Raw genomic sequence first — 18,696 nt, 5'->3', positions numbered from 1 at the left:
GGAGGGAGGGAGAGGGGGTAGATGTCAATTAGATGAGTACAGTCCACGTTGTTTCCTCCGGGAAATGGGAGGATGAAATGTGTCCCATTTTCGTGAGCATGCTCCGTTGTGATACTCGCGGCGTCGACGCCGGCCGTCAAAACGCGGTACCTGAGAAGGGGACTGGGCGGTATCTTCCTCCTCGTCCTCCTCTTCCTCTCCGTCTTTGGTCGTCTTGAGGGTGGCCGTGTCGGGGGGCGGGGGGGAGCCCTCTTCCTCCTCGCCCGGCTCCTCCTCCTCCTCCTCCTCCTCGTCCTGGCTGGCGCGCCGCTGGCGTGCCGAGGGCAGGCTGTGGAGGAGGTGGTGGATGCGGATGTAGTGCGTGCGCGGCGTCTCCGGGTCGCCGCACGCCGAGGCCAACCCCGTCTCCAGCTCGGACACGGGCAGCGAGCACGGACGGTTCTTCCGGCGCAGGGTGCTGCGCATGGAGGGGGAAGGGGAGGGGGCGGAGCAGCGGGAGGCGCAGTCACACCCGGCCCCTCCCCGGGCCTCTGACTCGCCTTCTCCGCCCTCCTCCTCTTCTTCTCCTCCTCCTCCGACCTCTGGCGCCTGCTTCTGCGCCTCCCCCTGCGCCTCCTCCTCCTGCTGGAGCCCGCTAGCTCCCTCTAGTGGAGCCTCGGCCAGCGTCGTCACATCGCTGTCCACTTCCACCTCCGCTTCCCCCTCCACGGGCATCACCTTTGGCTGGATCTCCTCCTCTTCAACCACCACATCCTCCTCTTCTCCTCCAGCCTCCGCGTTCCCTTCTGCCCCCACTTCTCCTCCTTCTTCCTCCTCCGTCTCTCCTCCAGCCGTACCTTGTTCCGCCTGGGCCTCCACCTCTCGGATGGTGCTCTCCTCCTCCACGGTCCCCTGCTCCTCGGGGGACTCCTCCTCACCCACCTCCCCAGGCTGGGCCTCCTCTACGGGGGAGGCCGGAGCCACCACGCAGTAGGGCTCCAGGTCCGGGGCTTCATCCAGGGGCAGGTCCGGCATGTCCGGGCCCAGGCTCAGGGTGTCGTCGTCGGGCAGGTCGTCAGGGAGGGCTGGGTCTTGGTTCTCCTCCTCTAGAGGGTCATCTGGAACCATGGGGACCGCTGGCTCCATGACCAGGGAGAGGTCCTCGTCATCTGAGAGGGGGACAACGGCACAAAAGAGGGACCATGGTCACAGGAGGATCGGGTCAACGTGAACATTATTAACGCAATGTTCACAGTCACATGCAGAGGCAAGTTTATTCACCGCAAGCAAGTTTCTCCACAAAGGACTGCTTTGTGTCCGGCAACAGCCTGTCCAGCTGATATGACACTAATATGGTAAATGCTGGGGAAGCCTCCTAATTGCCCGTCTCAATCACAGAGAGTAAGCTGTTTGAGACGCAACCGTTACAAATCCATTGTCTGTTAATGAAGTGTACTGAAGGGTGATGTATTGTCTGCATCCGTCCCAGGGACTAGGCTGAGTCCACGGAGGCACGGCTGGGGCTCCTAGGAGGAGCCGGCAGGCAGCGTGCAGGAGGAGGTGGAGGGGAGACAGACAGACCTGGGTGGATGGTGGAGGTCGGCTCAAAGCGGAACTGCAGCTGGCCGCTGACGTGGTCTGTAGGCAGCCTGCGACCCAGGGAGTAACTCACCACGCGGTCCCTGTAGAGAGAGGGGGAGAGAGCGAGGGAGGGAGTGGGAGAGAGGGAGAGAGGAGAGAGGAGAGAGAGAGAGAGAGAGAGAGAGAGAGAGAGAGAGAGAGAGAGAGAGAGAGAGAGAGAGTGGGAGAAAGAGAACCGAGTGGAGACAGAGATATAAGCAGAACCCAGCTTAAATAATACGAGATCCTGCCAGCCACGGGAGGGACATGGGTGACTGGCCTTAACGATTGGCTGCCAGAACTGAGTGATAGGAACACCTACCCAATGGCGTGTTTCTCCAGCAGCCTCTGGACAGGGACGGACAGCTTGCCCAGGAAGCGCTTGATGATGGGCCTGCTCTTGGCAAACTTGTCCTTCACCTCGATCTCCAGGACATCCGTGGGAAGTGACACAAAGTTGAACCGCTGGGGGGGGGGGGGGTAGAGATAGAGGAGAGGAGTGAGAGGGAGGGAGGGATGAAGGCAGGAAGGGGAGGAACAGAGAGAAGGACAGGACAGTAGAGGGAAAGTTGGAGGAAAGGAAAGAAGGAGAGAGTAGAAGAATGAAAAAGTGGAACAGACTAGTAATATCGGTCCCCAAAACCATAAGAGAACGGACGTGTTCATTCAGCACGGCACTACACCGACACATGCCAGGCACAAGGACGACTGTGTTTGGGCGCGCTTGAAGTACCGCAACTGCATCCCACTGACGGTCGCTCGCCAAACGACTAGCGTCGTCGCGGAGACGTGTGCGACTCTGGCCGAGCGGCCGGACGGCTTTGGAACTGAAAGCGTTACGGCGTGACGCGCGTTTGGACCACAGCTCTTCTCCTCCGCTACTCAGGTGAGGAGTCCGTCTGAAGGTCGGGACAGCCGGTGCGATCATCGTCTGGGAGCCGAGCCAACTGTTCAGTCACCCGCTCTGTCCTGGCTGCTCACTCCACACCAATCCCATTTGAGACAGAGATTACTGACATGATGTCATGTGTACGGATAGAGGAAATGATGTCACCGGGCATACAGGAAAGGGGGGGTAATGACAGAACTTGCGTTGTCAGTGTGTTGCTGTGACAGGGTTGTGTGATAGGTGTGTTGCAGTGTTCTATTCATTAGTACCCTCCCTGTCTTTGTCAATCATTGTGGCATTCATCCTCTGGTGCCTTTCTCTCTCTCGCTTTGTCTCTATCGCTGTCCATGGTGCTGATTCAACCATTGCCCAGAGGGCGCAGGGAGCAGGCTCTGTCCAAGGTGCTGAAAAGTCCCCCCCCCCCCCTCGGCCAAGCTTCAGAGGGACGCTTGATCTCCGGCCAAACCCCAGGCCTCGAGGAGGAGGAGGACATGGACACACACGCTGCTATGTCTCCTCCACACTGAACACAGTACATAAAAGAAGCCAAGCTCTGCAGCTGACACCAAACTAAAGGTCTTTGGTTGTCCTTTCCTCTGTGTCACATGTGTGTATGCCCCACGAGCCCTGTGCCTGCTGTGTGTGTGTGTTTGGTGGGTTTATATGGAAGGATCAGACAGATGGACAGAGCCCTGATAAACCACGGTTCCTTCATTGTCTCATGTCCCTCGCAGGCAGCAGTGGGGTCCAGGGGTCCAGCACTATGGATGGATGGGTTGAGCTGCTGTGCTGCACTCACTCATTCGCTGGCTGGCCGGCCGACTAGCTGGCATGCTCACACCGAGCAACAATGAGCAGCTTATATCTCCATGCGCTGGCTTAGTTCATGTTTCACCCCCCCCCACAGTCTCTGGTCCACAGCCTTCCCTCTATCTATCTCCTCCCCCCCCATTCGGCACTCTATCCTCTCCCCAGACCTCCAATCTCTCTCTCTCTCTCTCTCTCTCTCTCTCTCTCTCTCTCTCTCTCTCTCTCTCTCTCTCTCTCTCTCTCTCTCTCTCTCTCTCTCTCTCTCTCTCTCTCTCTCTCTCCCCACAGGGACAGTTCCTCGTTCATCCTCTTCTTCTCTCACCACGTCTCCTCCACTCTTCCTCCCCTCTTCTTCAATCCTCTCCCTTCCTCGTCTCCTCTCGGTTAATTCAATCTGGTCGGCTGAATGTCGTTTGCGCCCAGCGGTGTTTATTCCCTGCAGTTTCCTGTCCATCTCTGCCCTCAGCACTCTCATTTCATCAGAAACGACAGCTTCTTACCTCCCCTTCACAGGAAACCCAGACAGGAAAACAACAACCGCACAAACACACCTGAAGGCGAAAACCCAACCCAATTGAACCAAATCCGCCAAATGCTTGTTTATGATCTAGACAGCAAAGCCTCTTTGTTTCCTTTCTCTCTGTACCACTGTATATCACTTGCAAACAAGACTAATGGGAGTCACCTGCTGCCAAGCATGAGATGAGCAACGTGACGGAGCGTTGAGGCATCGCCCGCGTGTCCTTCGCCGACAGTTCAGAGAACGGTCATGTCTCAGGGTACGATTTCCTGTTTCCTGTTTTCAATCTGTACAAGGGTAGCAGTCACATGAGGACACAGCCACAATGCACTGTTGTATCTAAAGTGACAGGACGCATGACTAAGCCCAACGTGTCTGCTAGCCAATGATGGAAGGCTCACGCTCAGTTGTGGAGCATTTGACTGTAAATTGAGGTTGTGTTCCAGTCTGGCACCTGCTTTCCTCCCAGTTGAGAGACTGTGTGGGACCATTGCACAACAGAAAACAAAGTCTTCCTGCTAGCTATCATTAGCCCAAACCCTCTCTCAAGCACAGCAACACACACTCACTCAAGCATGAACACGCATAGCCTTTCAAACTCAGAACTCAAACAAACCCAGTCAACTCCAAAGAGTTGCCTTGAGAGTAATTTGGGGCTATACTCTATGTTCAAGTGCCAGGAGCTACTAAACGCTTCTTGTAACACACACACACTCACACCCCAGAAGAGAGCCCAACCCAGTGTTTTTAAACTCACTCGCTTCTGTGAAAAAGGGATTGCTCGTGACTGGCTGGTTGCAGCTGTTGGCCTATTAGAAGGATTAGCGATAGTGCTACACTCTCCCTCAGGGTCAGTGAGAGAGCAGCATTTACAGTAGCCAATCAGTAGAAAGCTAAACACTCTCAGTTTTAGCTAATCGTGTTAGCTAAAAGAGAGTGCTTGCAGACACGGAAAGGCCAGGGGGCCTTGGTGCTGAAAGTTCTGCAGTCTAGCTTCTAGAGTAGTCTAGGTGAGGGATCAGACAATAAAAAGATTGCATTTCCAGTGTTGTAACAGTTCTTAAAACACAGTGGTAGAACATCATTGGATTCCCTTTAAATACGGTAAGGTAATTGTTAGGAGTAATCAACTGGGTTGCAACAAGCTACTCAACAAAGCATGAGCATCTTCAACCGTGATGCCCGTTCTAGTCGCGTGTGGCTGTGAATTCAAACCCAGCAAGTTGGAAACCAAAGAGAGGCTATGAATCCTCTATCAAGCACGCCACTAGAGTTTGAATCACTGAGCAAGTTTCTGCCGAGTCACACAGCTCTGCCAAAGTATGATATGGTAGTGGGGGGTGGCCCATTTGCTAAGCTAAGACAAACTGTGACAGCAGCTAAATGCTAGGCTAAGCACTAGGGTAGGCTAGTAGGCTAGTTGGGTAGGCTAGTTGTGTGACTGACTGGGAGGCAGCATATGCCAGAGTAGATAAACTGTCACAGAGGCTAACTGCTGGGAGCAGTAGGAGAGAAATTAGCTTCAGTCAAACATAGGTCAGTTCGGTTTGCACCAGCCATCTGTAGCAACACCCCTGTCAACAGACAGGAAGAAAAAGCTGAAAAGAGGGAGGATAAAAGAGGATGAAGAAGAAGAATTGTATGAAGATACTGGTAGACTTCATCTACAGATTAAACGACTGAACTGGACCTAAATCCAAAACGTGACGGCAGGCTGTTTGTTCCCAAATAAATTCACAGCTTTCTGAAATCAGTCCGGTCAAACAAAGGACATGGCAAAAGTAGGTCTTTATTCCTAAAGTGTTGCCGGTGAAATAGGCTACATAGACCACAGCTGGAAATACAGGCTGATGCAAGGGTGAGGACACAGGTCTTCTAAGGGTACTAGAGTTTGTGTGTGTGTGTGGGGGGGGGGGGGTAGTGGTAGACACTGGAAGTGTCAAGAGGAAAGTGTTGAGCGTATGCATCTGACAATGCCCTAGGGTCCACAAACTATCACACCCCTCTTCTTCCTCCTGTGTTCTACAGAAGAGGACGATCACACCATTCACCCTGCAAACACCTGTAGCCATGGAAACGGTGAAAAACGTCATGGCAATAACTTGAACGTGAGGAACTGCATGGATGAGTCTCTCACTCCCTTTCAACCCCTCCGTCTCTCTCCCTCCCCTCTCCCCCCCATCCCAGCATGTGAGTTATGAACACACAGCCACACGTGACATGGTTGCCACTGCAGTATATTACACTGGACACAGGGGTGCTAAATCTGCCGTACGTCCACCGCCCGGCAGATGATGTTGATGGCCAGAGAGGGAGAGAGAGGGAGAGAGAGAGAGAGAGAGAGAGAGAGAGAGAGAGAGAGAGAGAGAGAGAGAGCTGAAAAGTGGCAGAATCCAGGCCCACAGCACAGCACACCTGCTGTTCAGGGTCTCCAGTCACAAATTTGTGGACTGACTTGAAGTTCCATTGAGGACAACGCTGTACTATGGATTGGACTGATCAACGGAGTCCCAAGTCAACATTTGATTCGACAGCGCCTCTCTCTCTCTCTCTCTCTCTCTCTCTCTCTCTCTCTCTCTCTCTCTCTCTCTCTCTCTCTCTCTCTCTCTCTCTCTCTCGCTCTCGCACACTCACCCTTCTGTTCTCTTTCACTCAATCTGCTTGAGCTGAAGGAGAGTAAATGTCAAATGAACGCCTCCACTGTTTTAATTAAACACGCGTGGCAGCCCTCAGCTAGGGGATACGTGATGGAATGGAATGAAATCCATTCAATACAAGATGAATGAACAGGGTTGTTCCCAACACAATACAATACTAACCATGAAGCATACGTTTTGAATGACCTTTATGTGTGTTGTACCGGGAGGACAGTGTCAGCTCAAATATGACTAGGCTGTGAAATATGACTCGGGCAGGTACAGGAACAGTTTTTTTGTTCTTTTTTGGGAGTTGTGACTCGCAGAGCTTCAGGTTTAGGTTGGGAAAGAGTCATCCATAACAGCGCAACATGACACAGATAAAGCTAATTCACTGCTATACAAAGTGGAGGGGTTGTGTGAGCGCACTCTGAGAGCTCTGGTTTAGCTGCAGTTGAAATTCAAAAGAAACTTGTGGGGAGCTTCAGAGGGTACTGCGGTTCCCCTAGGGTTCCCTCTTTCATGTTCCCTCTTTTTTATCTCAGCGTGAAGAACCCTGAATGTTAGACAAAGTTTTGTCTGTCGGCTCTGTACCAAAACTCCACGCAACAAAACAGGCTTGCTCATGAGCTGTGTAGCTCTGACACACAGGGATCTTACACCACCTGGCAGGAAACCCGACTCCTTCACCTTGACTCCTTTACCTTGACTCCTTCACCTTGACTCCTTCACCTTGACTCCTTCACCTTGACTCCTTCACCTTGACTCCTTCACCTTGACTCCTTCACCTTGACTCCTTTACCTTGACTCCTTCACCTTGACTCCTTCACCTTGACTCCTTCACCTTGTCACTTCACTGTTCTAACTATTCTTCTTCAATGACAGGTACTGACTTACTTTGCATAGTGAAGCACTGTAGACTTTGAGTGCGCTTTTCCAAGAAGTTGCCTTCTGTCTGATCCTGGTCCATCTCACGTGTTATGTTACAAAACAACATTGAATGTGTGTCTGTGAGATAGAGATGGAGTGTGTGTGAGATGGAGTGTGTGTGAGAGTGAGGGAGAGATAGAGAGTGTATATGTGTGTGAGAGACTGAGGGAGAGATAGAGAGTGTATATGTGTGTGAGAGACTGAGGGAGAGATAGAGAGTGTATATGTGTGTGAGACACTGAGGGAGAGATAGAGAGTGTGTGTGTGTGTGAGAGACTGAGGGAGAGATAGAGAGAGTGTGTAAGAGTGAGGGAGAGATAGAGAGTGTATATGTGTGTGAGAGTGAGGGACAGATAGAGAGTGTGTGTGTGTGAGACCGAGGGAGAGATAGAGAGGGTGTGTGTGCAGTCCCACCTCTCTCTGCCAGACAGGGTTGACGGTGTTGCACGCGATGCCCGAGCGTTTCTCCTGGCCGTGGTGGGGGAGGCCGGGGAAGGTGCTGTGTTTGCCTGGCCGGATGGAGATCTTCAGGTAGGGGTCTGGGTTGAAGAACATGCCCTTCTTCAGACCCACCGCCTGGAAGTCTGGGTGGATGGATGGAAGAACAAGAGATACGGTTATAAAGCTTTTTCTGGATTTTGGGAACGCTATGTTTAATTTCTTTTGACGGCCTTCTGTCTAGATGGAAGCCAATTCACTAAGTGGTCTTCTTGTTGAATTAGACAGAAGTGACAGTAAATAGCGTAACAACAACTTCTGAAGGAGAGAGAGGACAGCAACCTAAAAAGAAGAAAAAAGATGAGAAAATCCTTCTAGGGCCTGTTTTCGGGATCCATTCAAATATGAATCTCTAAGTGAGAGAGATGAAACACAGCATGTCTCTCTCTCTCTCTGGGATCTAGCTTCTGAGAGTTTTTAATGAACAACTCGGTTGGGTCTCTCTCTGCTCTGCCAAAATCACTGGTTCACTGAGCAAAAACTGTAAAGGCGGTTTTGGCTCTGACGGTAGGAAGGGTGTCTGTGATTCTCTGTTGACGTGAATTTATGTGTGTGTGTGTGTGTGTGTATGTTTACTCTCCCTACAGCTCTGCTCAATAAATCCTCAACAATAATCCGGAAGGGGCAGCTTCCTTCAGTCTGTCAGCGTTCCATCCGCCCACTTCAATTCCAATCACCGAGGTGTCTGTCTGTCTCTGGAGGGAATCACTAGAGCCTTCCTCTATCTCTCCAGACTAGAGGAACACACTTGAACTGAACAAAACTGAAGCTGACAGGAGTTCAAGTAGGGGAGTTTAGGGGAGGGGGGGGGGGGTGGTGTTGTGTGTGTGCTCTGAATAATGCAAAAAGAAAAATGGACAATAAAAGGAATTTACATAAGCCATCTGCAACAGCAGGGCTGAAACAGACCAGAAGCGTACTGTACGGTACTGTAGCACAGAAGTGGTTTCCAATGAAATATGTATGAGGACACGACACTGTCACCGACTAAAGGCGCAGCAAGTGGAGGACTCAAGATATAGAGCCTGCTTCTCTAAGTGTGTGTGGGGGTGAAACTGGCCAAGCTCATTTCGAGGTCCATGGAATCACTGTACTCATGCGGACTTAACAACGCTGACCCGACAACCCCTACATCCACCATGAGCCTTAAGGTTAGGCTCCACAAATACACCGGGGCTTGTGAGCCACTCAATCCACAAACACTTCACAGCAACAGACTTCCTGGGAAGCCGGACCAAAAAGATCCCTGCTGGATGACTGAGGTTGACCTCCTGGACTGAAACAGATCTCTCAGAGGGGCGAGAGGCGACGGAGGCATTGCTTTCACCCGCTGACAATCAGCCTCTATCAATACAACACTACCCCCGGTGAGGCTGGGGGGGGAGGACGGGACAAGAACAAGAGATCGACGAGCCGGTGGCTGGTGGAAACCCCGATGTTTCGTTGAAGATCTGTAGACGGGTTGGAAACCAGAAGGCGATGAGAAGGGAGGAGGGATGGATGGGGGGAAAGGAAGAGACTCACCGGAGAGGGAGAAACTGACAAGTCTTCTGTTTGTAGGGCCCTGGGTGACCTCCTGACTGACTACTGGCTTCAACACCTGGAGACAGAAAGAGAAAGAGAAAGAGAGAGAGAGACAGAGAGAGACAGAGAGAGGGAGAGAGAGAGAGAGAGAGGGAGAGAGAGAGAGAGAGAGAGAGAGAGAGAGAGAGAGATAGAGAGAGAGAGAGAGAGAGAGAGAGAGAGAGAGAGAGAGAGAGAGAGAGAGAGAGAGAGAGAGAGGGAACAAAATGAAAGGAATTAAGGTTTTACAGGATGCGCTCTCTCCGCCTCCTTCTCTCCTCCTTCCTGTATCACCCCTCTTCCCTGATTGCACCGTCACACCATGTCCTGTCCAGTCTTCAGGTGTGAGGCTACTGTGAGGCTCGTGCGTGCACGCGTGTGTGCGCGTGTGTTTTAGTGGAAGTGTGTGTCTGTGCAGTATGGTGTGTGTGTGTGTTTCCAGATCAATAAGCAGTCTTCATTAGGAGCTTCATTGATCTCTGATCCAGGAAGAGGAGAAGCAGTGGAGATGGGTTTCCTCTCTGGAGAGCAGCCTTTTCAGAACAGTATGAACTACAATTACTGACTGGCCAGTCTTACGACCATGTGACGTGTGTGTCACAGTCTGTCTCTTTAGTTATGTGCAGACCATCTGTGAACAGAGGACTTACGTTTGTGTGTGCGTCTCATTTCTTAAATGCTCATCATCAACCAAAAAAAAAGAAATTTCTACTTCAGACCATTTTTATCTGGGGTTGATTCTACATACAATGAGGATAATGCAATGACAAACTATTCCAAACCACAAACAAAATAATATGTAAACAGAAGCAGTCAACTCAAACAAAAACAGAGATGAGCAGATGTTTGTTCCACTTGATATCATGGATTTAATAGGATATTAATCTGTATTCTGTGAGCATCTTCCCGGGAGTCTATTCCCTGATGTTTATTACCAAACTGTAGCAGTGGCTTTACCACAGATTAAGCCTCCCTCGGCCAGATAAAAATAATCTGACGGATGAATCAAATTACAGTTAATCCAGAACCTACATACATTTACAATGAGAAACTGTTTTAAAGATAAATACAAACTTTATAAATAAAGTAAATCAGCAATGACTGCCACTGTATGTAAATACATGACACATCAAGGATAATAAAATGGCATGAAAAATAACATGAAGATTAATCAGTAATTCACATATAACCACATGAAATGCTCTGGCCAATGGAGGTCAATGGCTGTGAATCATATGTTACAGAAGCAACCCCATATAAAAACATAAAATGCAGTGTCACCAATAAAAATGCTTGTCCAGGAAAAGACTGATTGATTGGAGTGTGAGACTGTAGGTGAAACCATTCGGTGTGACAATGACAACTCTTTGACCGTACAGGACGTGAGACTGTGACCTACGAGCACAAGGATGGCGTCCCAACTTAGCTAACAGGCTTACAGTACAGTGTGGGGAGAAATCTGATTAAAGGTCAGAAGCCACAAATAGACACGGCCTGGCGGTCTGTCTGACTGGACAGTATTGTGTTCAATACATGTGTCCTTATTGTGGTGCCTGTGATTGTTCAGGAGAAGAGAGGAGCGGAAAGGAGAAAGGAAAGGGGAGGAAAAGAGAGGATGATGGGAAAGGAGAGGAGATAAGGAGTGAAAGGAGATGAGAAGAGAGGAGAGAGGGACTGTCCTCTGCAGTGCGGCTGCTGGCTGATAATAACACTGGTGAGGCCTGGCTGTGAAAGGCTTACACAGCAGCCCTGGGAGGCAGCATGGCTAGGAGATAAAGAACACACACACACACACATTCAAACAAGTTCATCACCACACATGACAATCCCACTCTCAACAGCATAATCAGCATCGTCACAGACCCAGAGCTGTGCCCACACACGTTCCTCGATTTCAAACAAGGCACACTCTCAGCCCTTACTCGTAACACAAAATGAGAAATCATCGCGTCCATTTATGAATCCTCTGCTACCCAGGTGGAGTACTGCATGAGCAAGCTAAAAACATTGTTACCTGCCCTGTTGAGGAAACAGAGCAGAAATGAATCAGACTCAAAGCATTGCCTCTCTCTCTCTCTCTTCATCTCTCTCTCTCTCTCTCTCTCTCTCTCTCTCTCTCTCTCTCTCTCTCTCTCTCTCTCTCTTCATCTCTCTCTCTCTCTCTCTCTCTTCATCTCTCTCTCCACTGATGCAAGAGTTTGCATCGAAGGATCAGATCCCTTCTCCTCCAACCGGGAGGACTCACTGAGTCAGAAGGAGAAAGAAAAAAAGAGATAGAGAGAAAGAAATTGAGAAAGAGAAGAAGAAAGTAAGAGAAAGTGAGAGAGAGAGACCTACACAGTGAGAGAGAGAGAGAGAGAGAGACAGAGAGAGAGAGAGAGAGACAGAGAGAGAGAGCCTGCTCTCCTCCCTCCTGTCACCAGCAGCAGCAGCAGATCATACCCAGGTGTAGATGTTCACACCTCAGACTCAACATGGTCCGACACTGCCTCAGGGCCCTGGCGTGTCAACAACCCCCAGTGGACACACACACACGTATACACACACACACCAGTGCTACAGCATCGCTCCTCAAACACCGTGGAGGATGTGGTGTCACAGCCCTGAAGACTCCGAACATAAAAGAGGAAAGGCAGGCAGGCAGGCGGGCAGAGAGAGAAGGAGCAGCAAAGGAAGGAAGAGAGGGAAAAACAGGATGTAGAGAAGGAGAGATGACAGAAATGAAAAGCGAGTGTTACCCAGGCCAGCCAGGTGAGCAGCGTGCTCCTCCTCCTCCCTCGCCTCTCAGTCCAGCTGGGTGACATCACTCACGGCTGGGGACAGGCCCTCCATGAATCAAAGGGACTCGCTCGCACACACAGGCGCCCACACGCCGCCTCATCAGTCCGATGCGGTCAAGCGCATTCCCCCTCTGTCACCCGGCGATGACAGTCACACGTTGAGCACTGTATGCCTCCTCCTTCAACAACGCCTGTTTCGTCCAAACCCACCCCCAACTATCGCTGCTCTCGCTCTCTTCCCTTTTTTCGCTTCCCTCTCTCCTCTCTTTTCCTCCCTCCTGTACTCTCTGGGGTTTATTTTTAACCTGGCTTCCCAGGACAAAACACCGGGCTCGGATCAGGTTCAGGGGCCATCAGCGTTTCCGGGGGCTACGCCAGCACAATGGAAGCAAGCCTCAGTAACTCGATCCATCCATCCATCCATCTGGTTCGCTAGCATTGCTAGTATAGCTGCTAGCCTAGCCTCCACTCATTTATCTATGGAGTGGCATGCTTAGTTTAGCTTAGCATAGCCTTGTCAGAACCTGCTAACGTAATGGAAAAACAGCTATGGGTGAACGTGAGAGCTTATGAAAGGCGACCTCAGGAGCCCACAACGACTGTCCAAAACGACCGCCGAACCGGGTCCAACTGACGCACTACATTGAAAAAAAGAAGCCGCATGCAAGCAAATGGGACAAAGCACGAGGACAAAAGTACACGGGGTTCAGAGGAAACAGTGCCGTTTTCATTCCCACCAAGAGACTGTCTGCAACCCTGCCAGCCCGTTTGTCTATTTCCCCATTCGACTTAACATGAACCTGACTGTCTGCCAGCCATGACTCTGCATTACAGAAGATCCATGTCTTTGTGACAATCTGCACGGTTGTCATATCCTGTCACACACATGAAGATAATAAGCAACATAACCGATACTATGAGGGGGATATTTCGTAATCCCCCCTAAAAGCATTACATCCTGAGCTTCTAAATAAGGCAGACTGTGTAATTGCATGGATGTGACATCATGTTGATATGTTGATGGTGTGTGTGTTTGTGTGTGTGTGTGTGTGTTTGAGACTTACAGGAGCCGATGTGCTCTTCACGGTGACACTTGGGGTGGTAGCTCTGAGTACTCCACTGACACCGTGGTAATATTTAAAACAGATCTTGGTCTCAGCTGTGGGGAGAAACAGAATCAGAGAGGCAGCATTTCCAGTCACTTAGTGCACTGACGACAAACAGGAGGGCGTGGGGGGAACCTGCAGGTGGCTCTTCTGAACGGGTTCCCACAAAGACAGGTACAACCACACACATACACACACTCACACCTTTAACGCACACACCCTCTAAAAACAGAAACCTTCCCAGCTGAGCTATGGCACTCTTTACTGAGGCTTCCTCCTGGCTGTCTCCTCCCTCTACCAGTCCACACCTGCTCCTCTTTCAGCTGACTAATGCGCTGCTGTTTGCCAGTGTAACCGTTCCTATTAGTCCCATCCTAGGAGGCCCTGACACAGGTGAGCTATGTGTTATCTCTGGTACTCTGCCTGGCTCAAGCTCCCCCCCCATTAGTCAGGGCTTCCTGTCAGGCAGAAGCCACCCAGGGAGGGGCCCTGCTCCACTGGGAGCAAGGGAGCCCTCTCCCTCCCTCGCTCTCTCCCTCTAGTCGTTCTCTAGCTCTCGTTTTTTTTTCTTCATCTCTCTGTCTTTCTTATTTCTCTTTGTCTCTCTTGATTTCTTTTTTTTTCTCTGTCTCCAGTTCTATTCTCTTTCTCTCTGTTTCATGCACTCTTTCCTCTCTCTCTCTCTCTCTCTCTCTCTCTCTCTCTCTCTCTCTATTTCCCCCTCCCTCCCTCCCTCCCTTCCTCCCTCCCCGCCTCTTTCTCTACTTCTCTCCGTGAGGAACGGCCTCAGACACTCCATAGTTTTCTGCTGTTTGCAGTGACAGGTTGTGGCTGAGATACAGCCAGGACATATGGATAATAGGAGGGGGTTTTGCATAAAGAGACAGTCTGGCTGCCTGCAACTATAGATTTATACTGGGTTGTCAGGGATTTGTAAATATAAAAAAAATATATAAAAAAAATTGTGAGGACTGGACAGTAGATAGCCTTGAGTCTCATCAAATATTTATGAATTATGCTCGGAACGATCCATTCTTGCCTATGATAATTTACTTACAGAGAGAACTTCTAACATATTCCCAGATTTTCTAATAAACAAGCTATACGTAGAGTGTTGTATAATATGAGAATGTGTTTCACTTCAGCAGGTGACGATACAGTACTTACATTCAGCAAAGTATGCAATGGAGTCAATCTTCCACACAATCTGGCCCTTGTGAGAACCGTTTACCCCCCGGTTCTTGTAGTCTAGAAAGTTCTCAGACAGAACCTCATCTAAGGGGAAAAGAACAGATTAGAAAGAACTGAAGTTAAGCGTCACGTGTTCTTAAACTATATCTCTACATTGTTAATATCAAATAACCAGATTTCGTTTTTGCATATCCACTGCTTGCATTGTCGTTGCATCATCAACACCCACCAATCAGATACATCCCAATCCAGTCCCCTGCATCCACTTCCTCCTTGATGTCCCAACAGATCACCATGTCCTGGGATTGGCCGACGGCGTAGTGGGAGGTGCTGACTGTGAGCATGGAGCGGCAGTCGGAGGTCAGGAGGTCGGCGTCGCTGGTGGAGCGAGGCAGGGTCAGTGCCAGAGTGAGGTGGTCGGCCCCGGCGGGGCCTCCGCTGTGGTACAGCTCTGGACTGTAGCTGAGCCGCGCTGACGCGTCCTTGCAGCGTCTGCGACTCTGGGCGCTGCGAGACGGCGACGCCATGGCAGCCAGGCCCAGGAACCTGTTCTGGTACAAGTTCTAGAACGGCACAGAGATAGGAACCTGTTCTTGTGCGAGCTCTAGCACAACACAGCTATAGGGACCTGGTCTGGTGCAAGTTCTAGAATTGAAGTCAAATGACTTGTGCTGATGGAGTTTGATGGAGCTCAATGGCGTTGAACATTGTCGACTTTTTTCGAGCACACAGTTGTGTTTGGACAACAGGATGTTTATCACCCCGTCCTGTCCTGTCCTGTCCTGATGACCAAGGCCACTCTGGGGACCAAAGGGACCACTCTCCAGACACTACAGGAGCAGTCAACCTGAAGGTAAACCTACAGCTCCATCACAACCATTAGAGACGAGAGCCCATTGGGTCGACCAGTTCACGGCATCATAAAACACACTCACACGCACGCATGTGCACACACACACACCTGCAGGCTGTAAGCTGACGGATCAGCGCAGACACTCATCACAATGAGTATAAAAACAATATCACACACACACAACACATGGGATTACAGACACACACACACAACACATGGGATTACAGACACACACACACAACACATGGGATTACAGACACACACACACGTAAACACACAGAGACAACAAGGGCTGATGATATGATGAAATAACTTCAGGTGAAGCGGGGGGTGTCTTCAGGGTTAGGGCTGGGATAAGCACTCTGGCATCTGACCTGTCCTGACTCTGAGGATGTCAATATGGTGAATTTGATATTTTCAAGGATAATCCATGATCGTGTTGAGTCACACGTGTAGCATCACTGTGATTTGACTGAGCGTATCAGCACATGACACAGTTGAAATAGTAGACGGAGTAGCCTAAGTACTACCCTGGGGCATTGGCTTATGGGAAATGTAGGAACAGAAGGAAAGTTATTGCTGCAGTTGATGGGTAGAGGCAGCATGACATGACTGCCCTGGTGCAATGGCTTATGGGTGAAGGTAGCTTGATAAATCGGAGACACTGACCTTAACACTACACAGGTGGAGCAGCATAATGACTCGCCAAGTCAAAGCACATCAAATCCTGAGGAAGAGGTCATGTGATTACCCAACAATAGGAATGCAGAGAGGGCGCTACCAGACAGCACGTGACTGTGTATGTATCTGTGTGTGAGACAAAAATCAAACAGCATCATAAGTTCATACTTGATCCTCATTAGATCAAGTATGACTGCCTGAAACTCCAAAACAATTGTAACAAAAGAAATGCTTTACAAACAATGGCGTATTTTGAGGGAAAAAGACACAGGACAATAATGAACAGATATTCGACAATAATGGATTATAAAGAGATATAGAGAGAGGGACACACAAGAAGTACACAAATATAAACAGAATATGTTGAGACATAGGATTCGGGGAAACATTGCATGACAGGAATGCAGTTCCTGCAGTATTGCAAACAAGTTTGAGAAACGGAGAGACTCGCATTGACCAGCGGTCGGGCAAGAGGCGGGGCCTGCTGAAGTCAATCAAAGTCTTTCCCTGACTCTTACATTCGTTCTGAATCCTTCCCTCTCTCTCCTGGTCTCCTGTCTTCTAACTCAATTGGGCAGGTCATGAAGCACTCATCTCATGGTGTTTCCAACCTTATTGGTGCTAAGAGACGGCTAAGCACGTTCCTCGTCTCCTCGGGTGGAGCCAGCGCACTTTTGCTGTCATCGACCCGTCTGTTACACTACTAATAGAGCTGGGACAACAGCTGAGAGCGAGAGGAGGAGGAGGAGGAGGAGGAGGAGGAGGAGGAGGAGGAGGAGGAGGAGGAGGAGGAGGAGAAGGAGGAGGAGGAGGAGGAGAAGGAAGAGGAGTAGGAGGAGGAGGAGGAGGAGGAGGAGGAGGAGGAGGAGGAGGAGGAAGAGGAAGAGGAGGAGGAGGAGGAGGAGGAGGAGGAGGAGGAGGAGGAGGAGGAGAAGGAAGAGGAGTAGGAGGAGGAGGAGGACGAAGAGGAGGAGGAGGAGGAGGAGAAGGAAGAGGAGTAGGAGGAGGAGGAGGAGGAAGAGGAGGAGGAGGAGGAGGAGGAGGAGGAGGAGGAGGAAGAGACAGTCGTTTGAAGGTCTGGGCAGGAGGAATCCCCCTGTTCTCCGGAGCACGTGCTCCAGTAGCCAGACAGAAACATGCCTTCCCTCACAGGCCACACATAACCTACATACCCTATTATTCCAGCTTCAGGACACGCTACAGTAGCATTGGCCTAGAAGCTTCTCTGTGTATCCTAAGTACACTTAAAAGGCCCTTTGCCTGTCAGCTCCTCCTAGCTAGAATGCAGGATTCTAGTAGACACAGCTCAGTCTCAAAGCACTGTAGGATGTTCTAGGTGCCAACAGAAACACTCACAGCCGACTCAGTTTAGTGGGTCGGAGAATTCAACTCACAGGCAAGTGAAAGCTTAGCATTGCTTAGTTATTCTATGACGAGCACACATACTGTACAGTACACCGAAACGTACCACACTGACAATGCTAAGCTGTTCTGTGTGATTACAGTACATCTTATCTAACATTACCCTTGGAAACTAGGCCCAGGGCCTGGATGTAAACTAATGCAATACAGACATTTCACTCAAGACACACAACAATCTGCTTAAAACTAACCGTTCATCTCTCTGGATTCCACACAGAGCACGGAATAAATAATCCATTTGGATTGTATGTAGGAGACATCCGAGTCAGATTAAGACACGGCCTTGCTCTCTCAGTCATTAAACTCATGTGTGAATACACTATCCAGTCCTTCCAGGGGGGGGGGGGATCCTGAGCTTGGATCCAGAAGAGACTGTCTGCTGGAGAAGACGATGGTGGAGGGAAGGCACCTGGGATTTGGACCTGCCTTCCCATCACCAGTGGAAACCCTCCATCCACTTCCCCTTCCTGCTACAGTACCAGTGTCATGTTGAAGCCGTGTGGACCTCATTAGGGTAGATCACACCCAGCGGTTTATGCTGCCTCTCTCAGCGGCTCCACTGGATAGCTACTGTACCCCCAGGAGAGAGCCTCCCATTATCTCCAGCAGGAATGGCACTGGCATGATTAAGCCATATAATTACCTTTCAAGACAGGGGGAGTCTTAATCTTCAGGGTTTTCTCACACTGTCATGTGAGTGCTGTACATTGGAGGGGTTTGGGGAGGTGACGCTAGTTTATCCAGCTCATCTTGGAAGAAGAATGTGAGAGAGAGAGAGAGAGAGAGAGAGAGAGAGAGATAGAGAGAGACAGAGAGAGAGAGTCAGTGAGAGAGATCCCTAGCTAATTGGAGCTAAATTATGCACTAACATAATAATCATTTTCCCACGCACTCTCTTCATTGGTTATGCATGGACACAAAAGCAGTTATGGAAACTGAACTGTCCTCTCTTACCCAGCAACAAGGGCTGCCTTCGAGAAGCTCGCTCCAAGGGATTTTCCAGGTTGGGCATAGTAAATGCAGCCTCTTTTGACAGAAAGCATTTCACAGTGTAAGAAATATTTGTATATATACAGTTTATACATATGTACTGTGTATATGAGCAGCAGCCTATTCAGTTTTATATACATTTGTTTTTAGATACTATTTGTATTCAACAACGGCTACTGAATATTAAATGTGGTTGAGATTGTAGATGAAGTACAGTATTGATGCTCT

General features: G+C 49.9%; 1 protein-coding gene across 1 annotated transcript in view; it reads right to left on the bottom strand.

Annotated features, from left to right (window-relative positions):
- LOC124470516 (E3 ubiquitin-protein ligase HECW1) overlaps positions 1-18,484 on the bottom strand; it is a 37,702-nt gene extending 19,218 nt beyond the window's left edge. Inside the window, exons 1-11 of the mRNA XM_047024433.1 lie at positions 18,433-18,484; positions 18,122-18,227; positions 16,045-16,182; positions 14,752-15,085; positions 14,499-14,606; positions 13,290-13,384; positions 9,407-9,482; positions 7,799-7,968; positions 1,922-2,064; positions 1,561-1,661; positions 151-1,148 (exon numbers count right to left, since the gene is read on the bottom strand). Of these exons, the coding sequence (XP_046880389.1) occupies positions 151-1,148; positions 1,561-1,661; positions 1,922-2,064; positions 7,799-7,968; positions 9,407-9,482; positions 13,290-13,384; positions 14,499-14,606; positions 14,752-15,085; positions 16,045-16,071 (2,052 nt within the window). The 5' untranslated portion in view covers positions 16,072-16,182; positions 18,122-18,227; positions 18,433-18,484. The remainder of the gene's footprint in view (positions 1-150; positions 1,149-1,560; positions 1,662-1,921; positions 2,065-7,798; positions 7,969-9,406; positions 9,483-13,289; positions 13,385-14,498; positions 14,607-14,751; positions 15,086-16,044; positions 16,183-18,121; positions 18,228-18,432) is intronic.
- Between the last annotated feature and the right edge of the window lie 212 nt (positions 18,485-18,696).

The sequence above is a fragment of the Hypomesus transpacificus genome, chromosome 8, assembly GCF_021917145.1.
Source record: "Hypomesus transpacificus isolate Combined female chromosome 8, fHypTra1, whole genome shotgun sequence".
Lineage (NCBI taxonomy): Eukaryota > Metazoa > Chordata > Actinopteri > Osmeriformes > Osmeridae > Hypomesus > Hypomesus transpacificus.
Note: the sequence above shows the minus strand (reverse complement) of the source record. Positions and strands in the feature narration are given on the sequence as shown.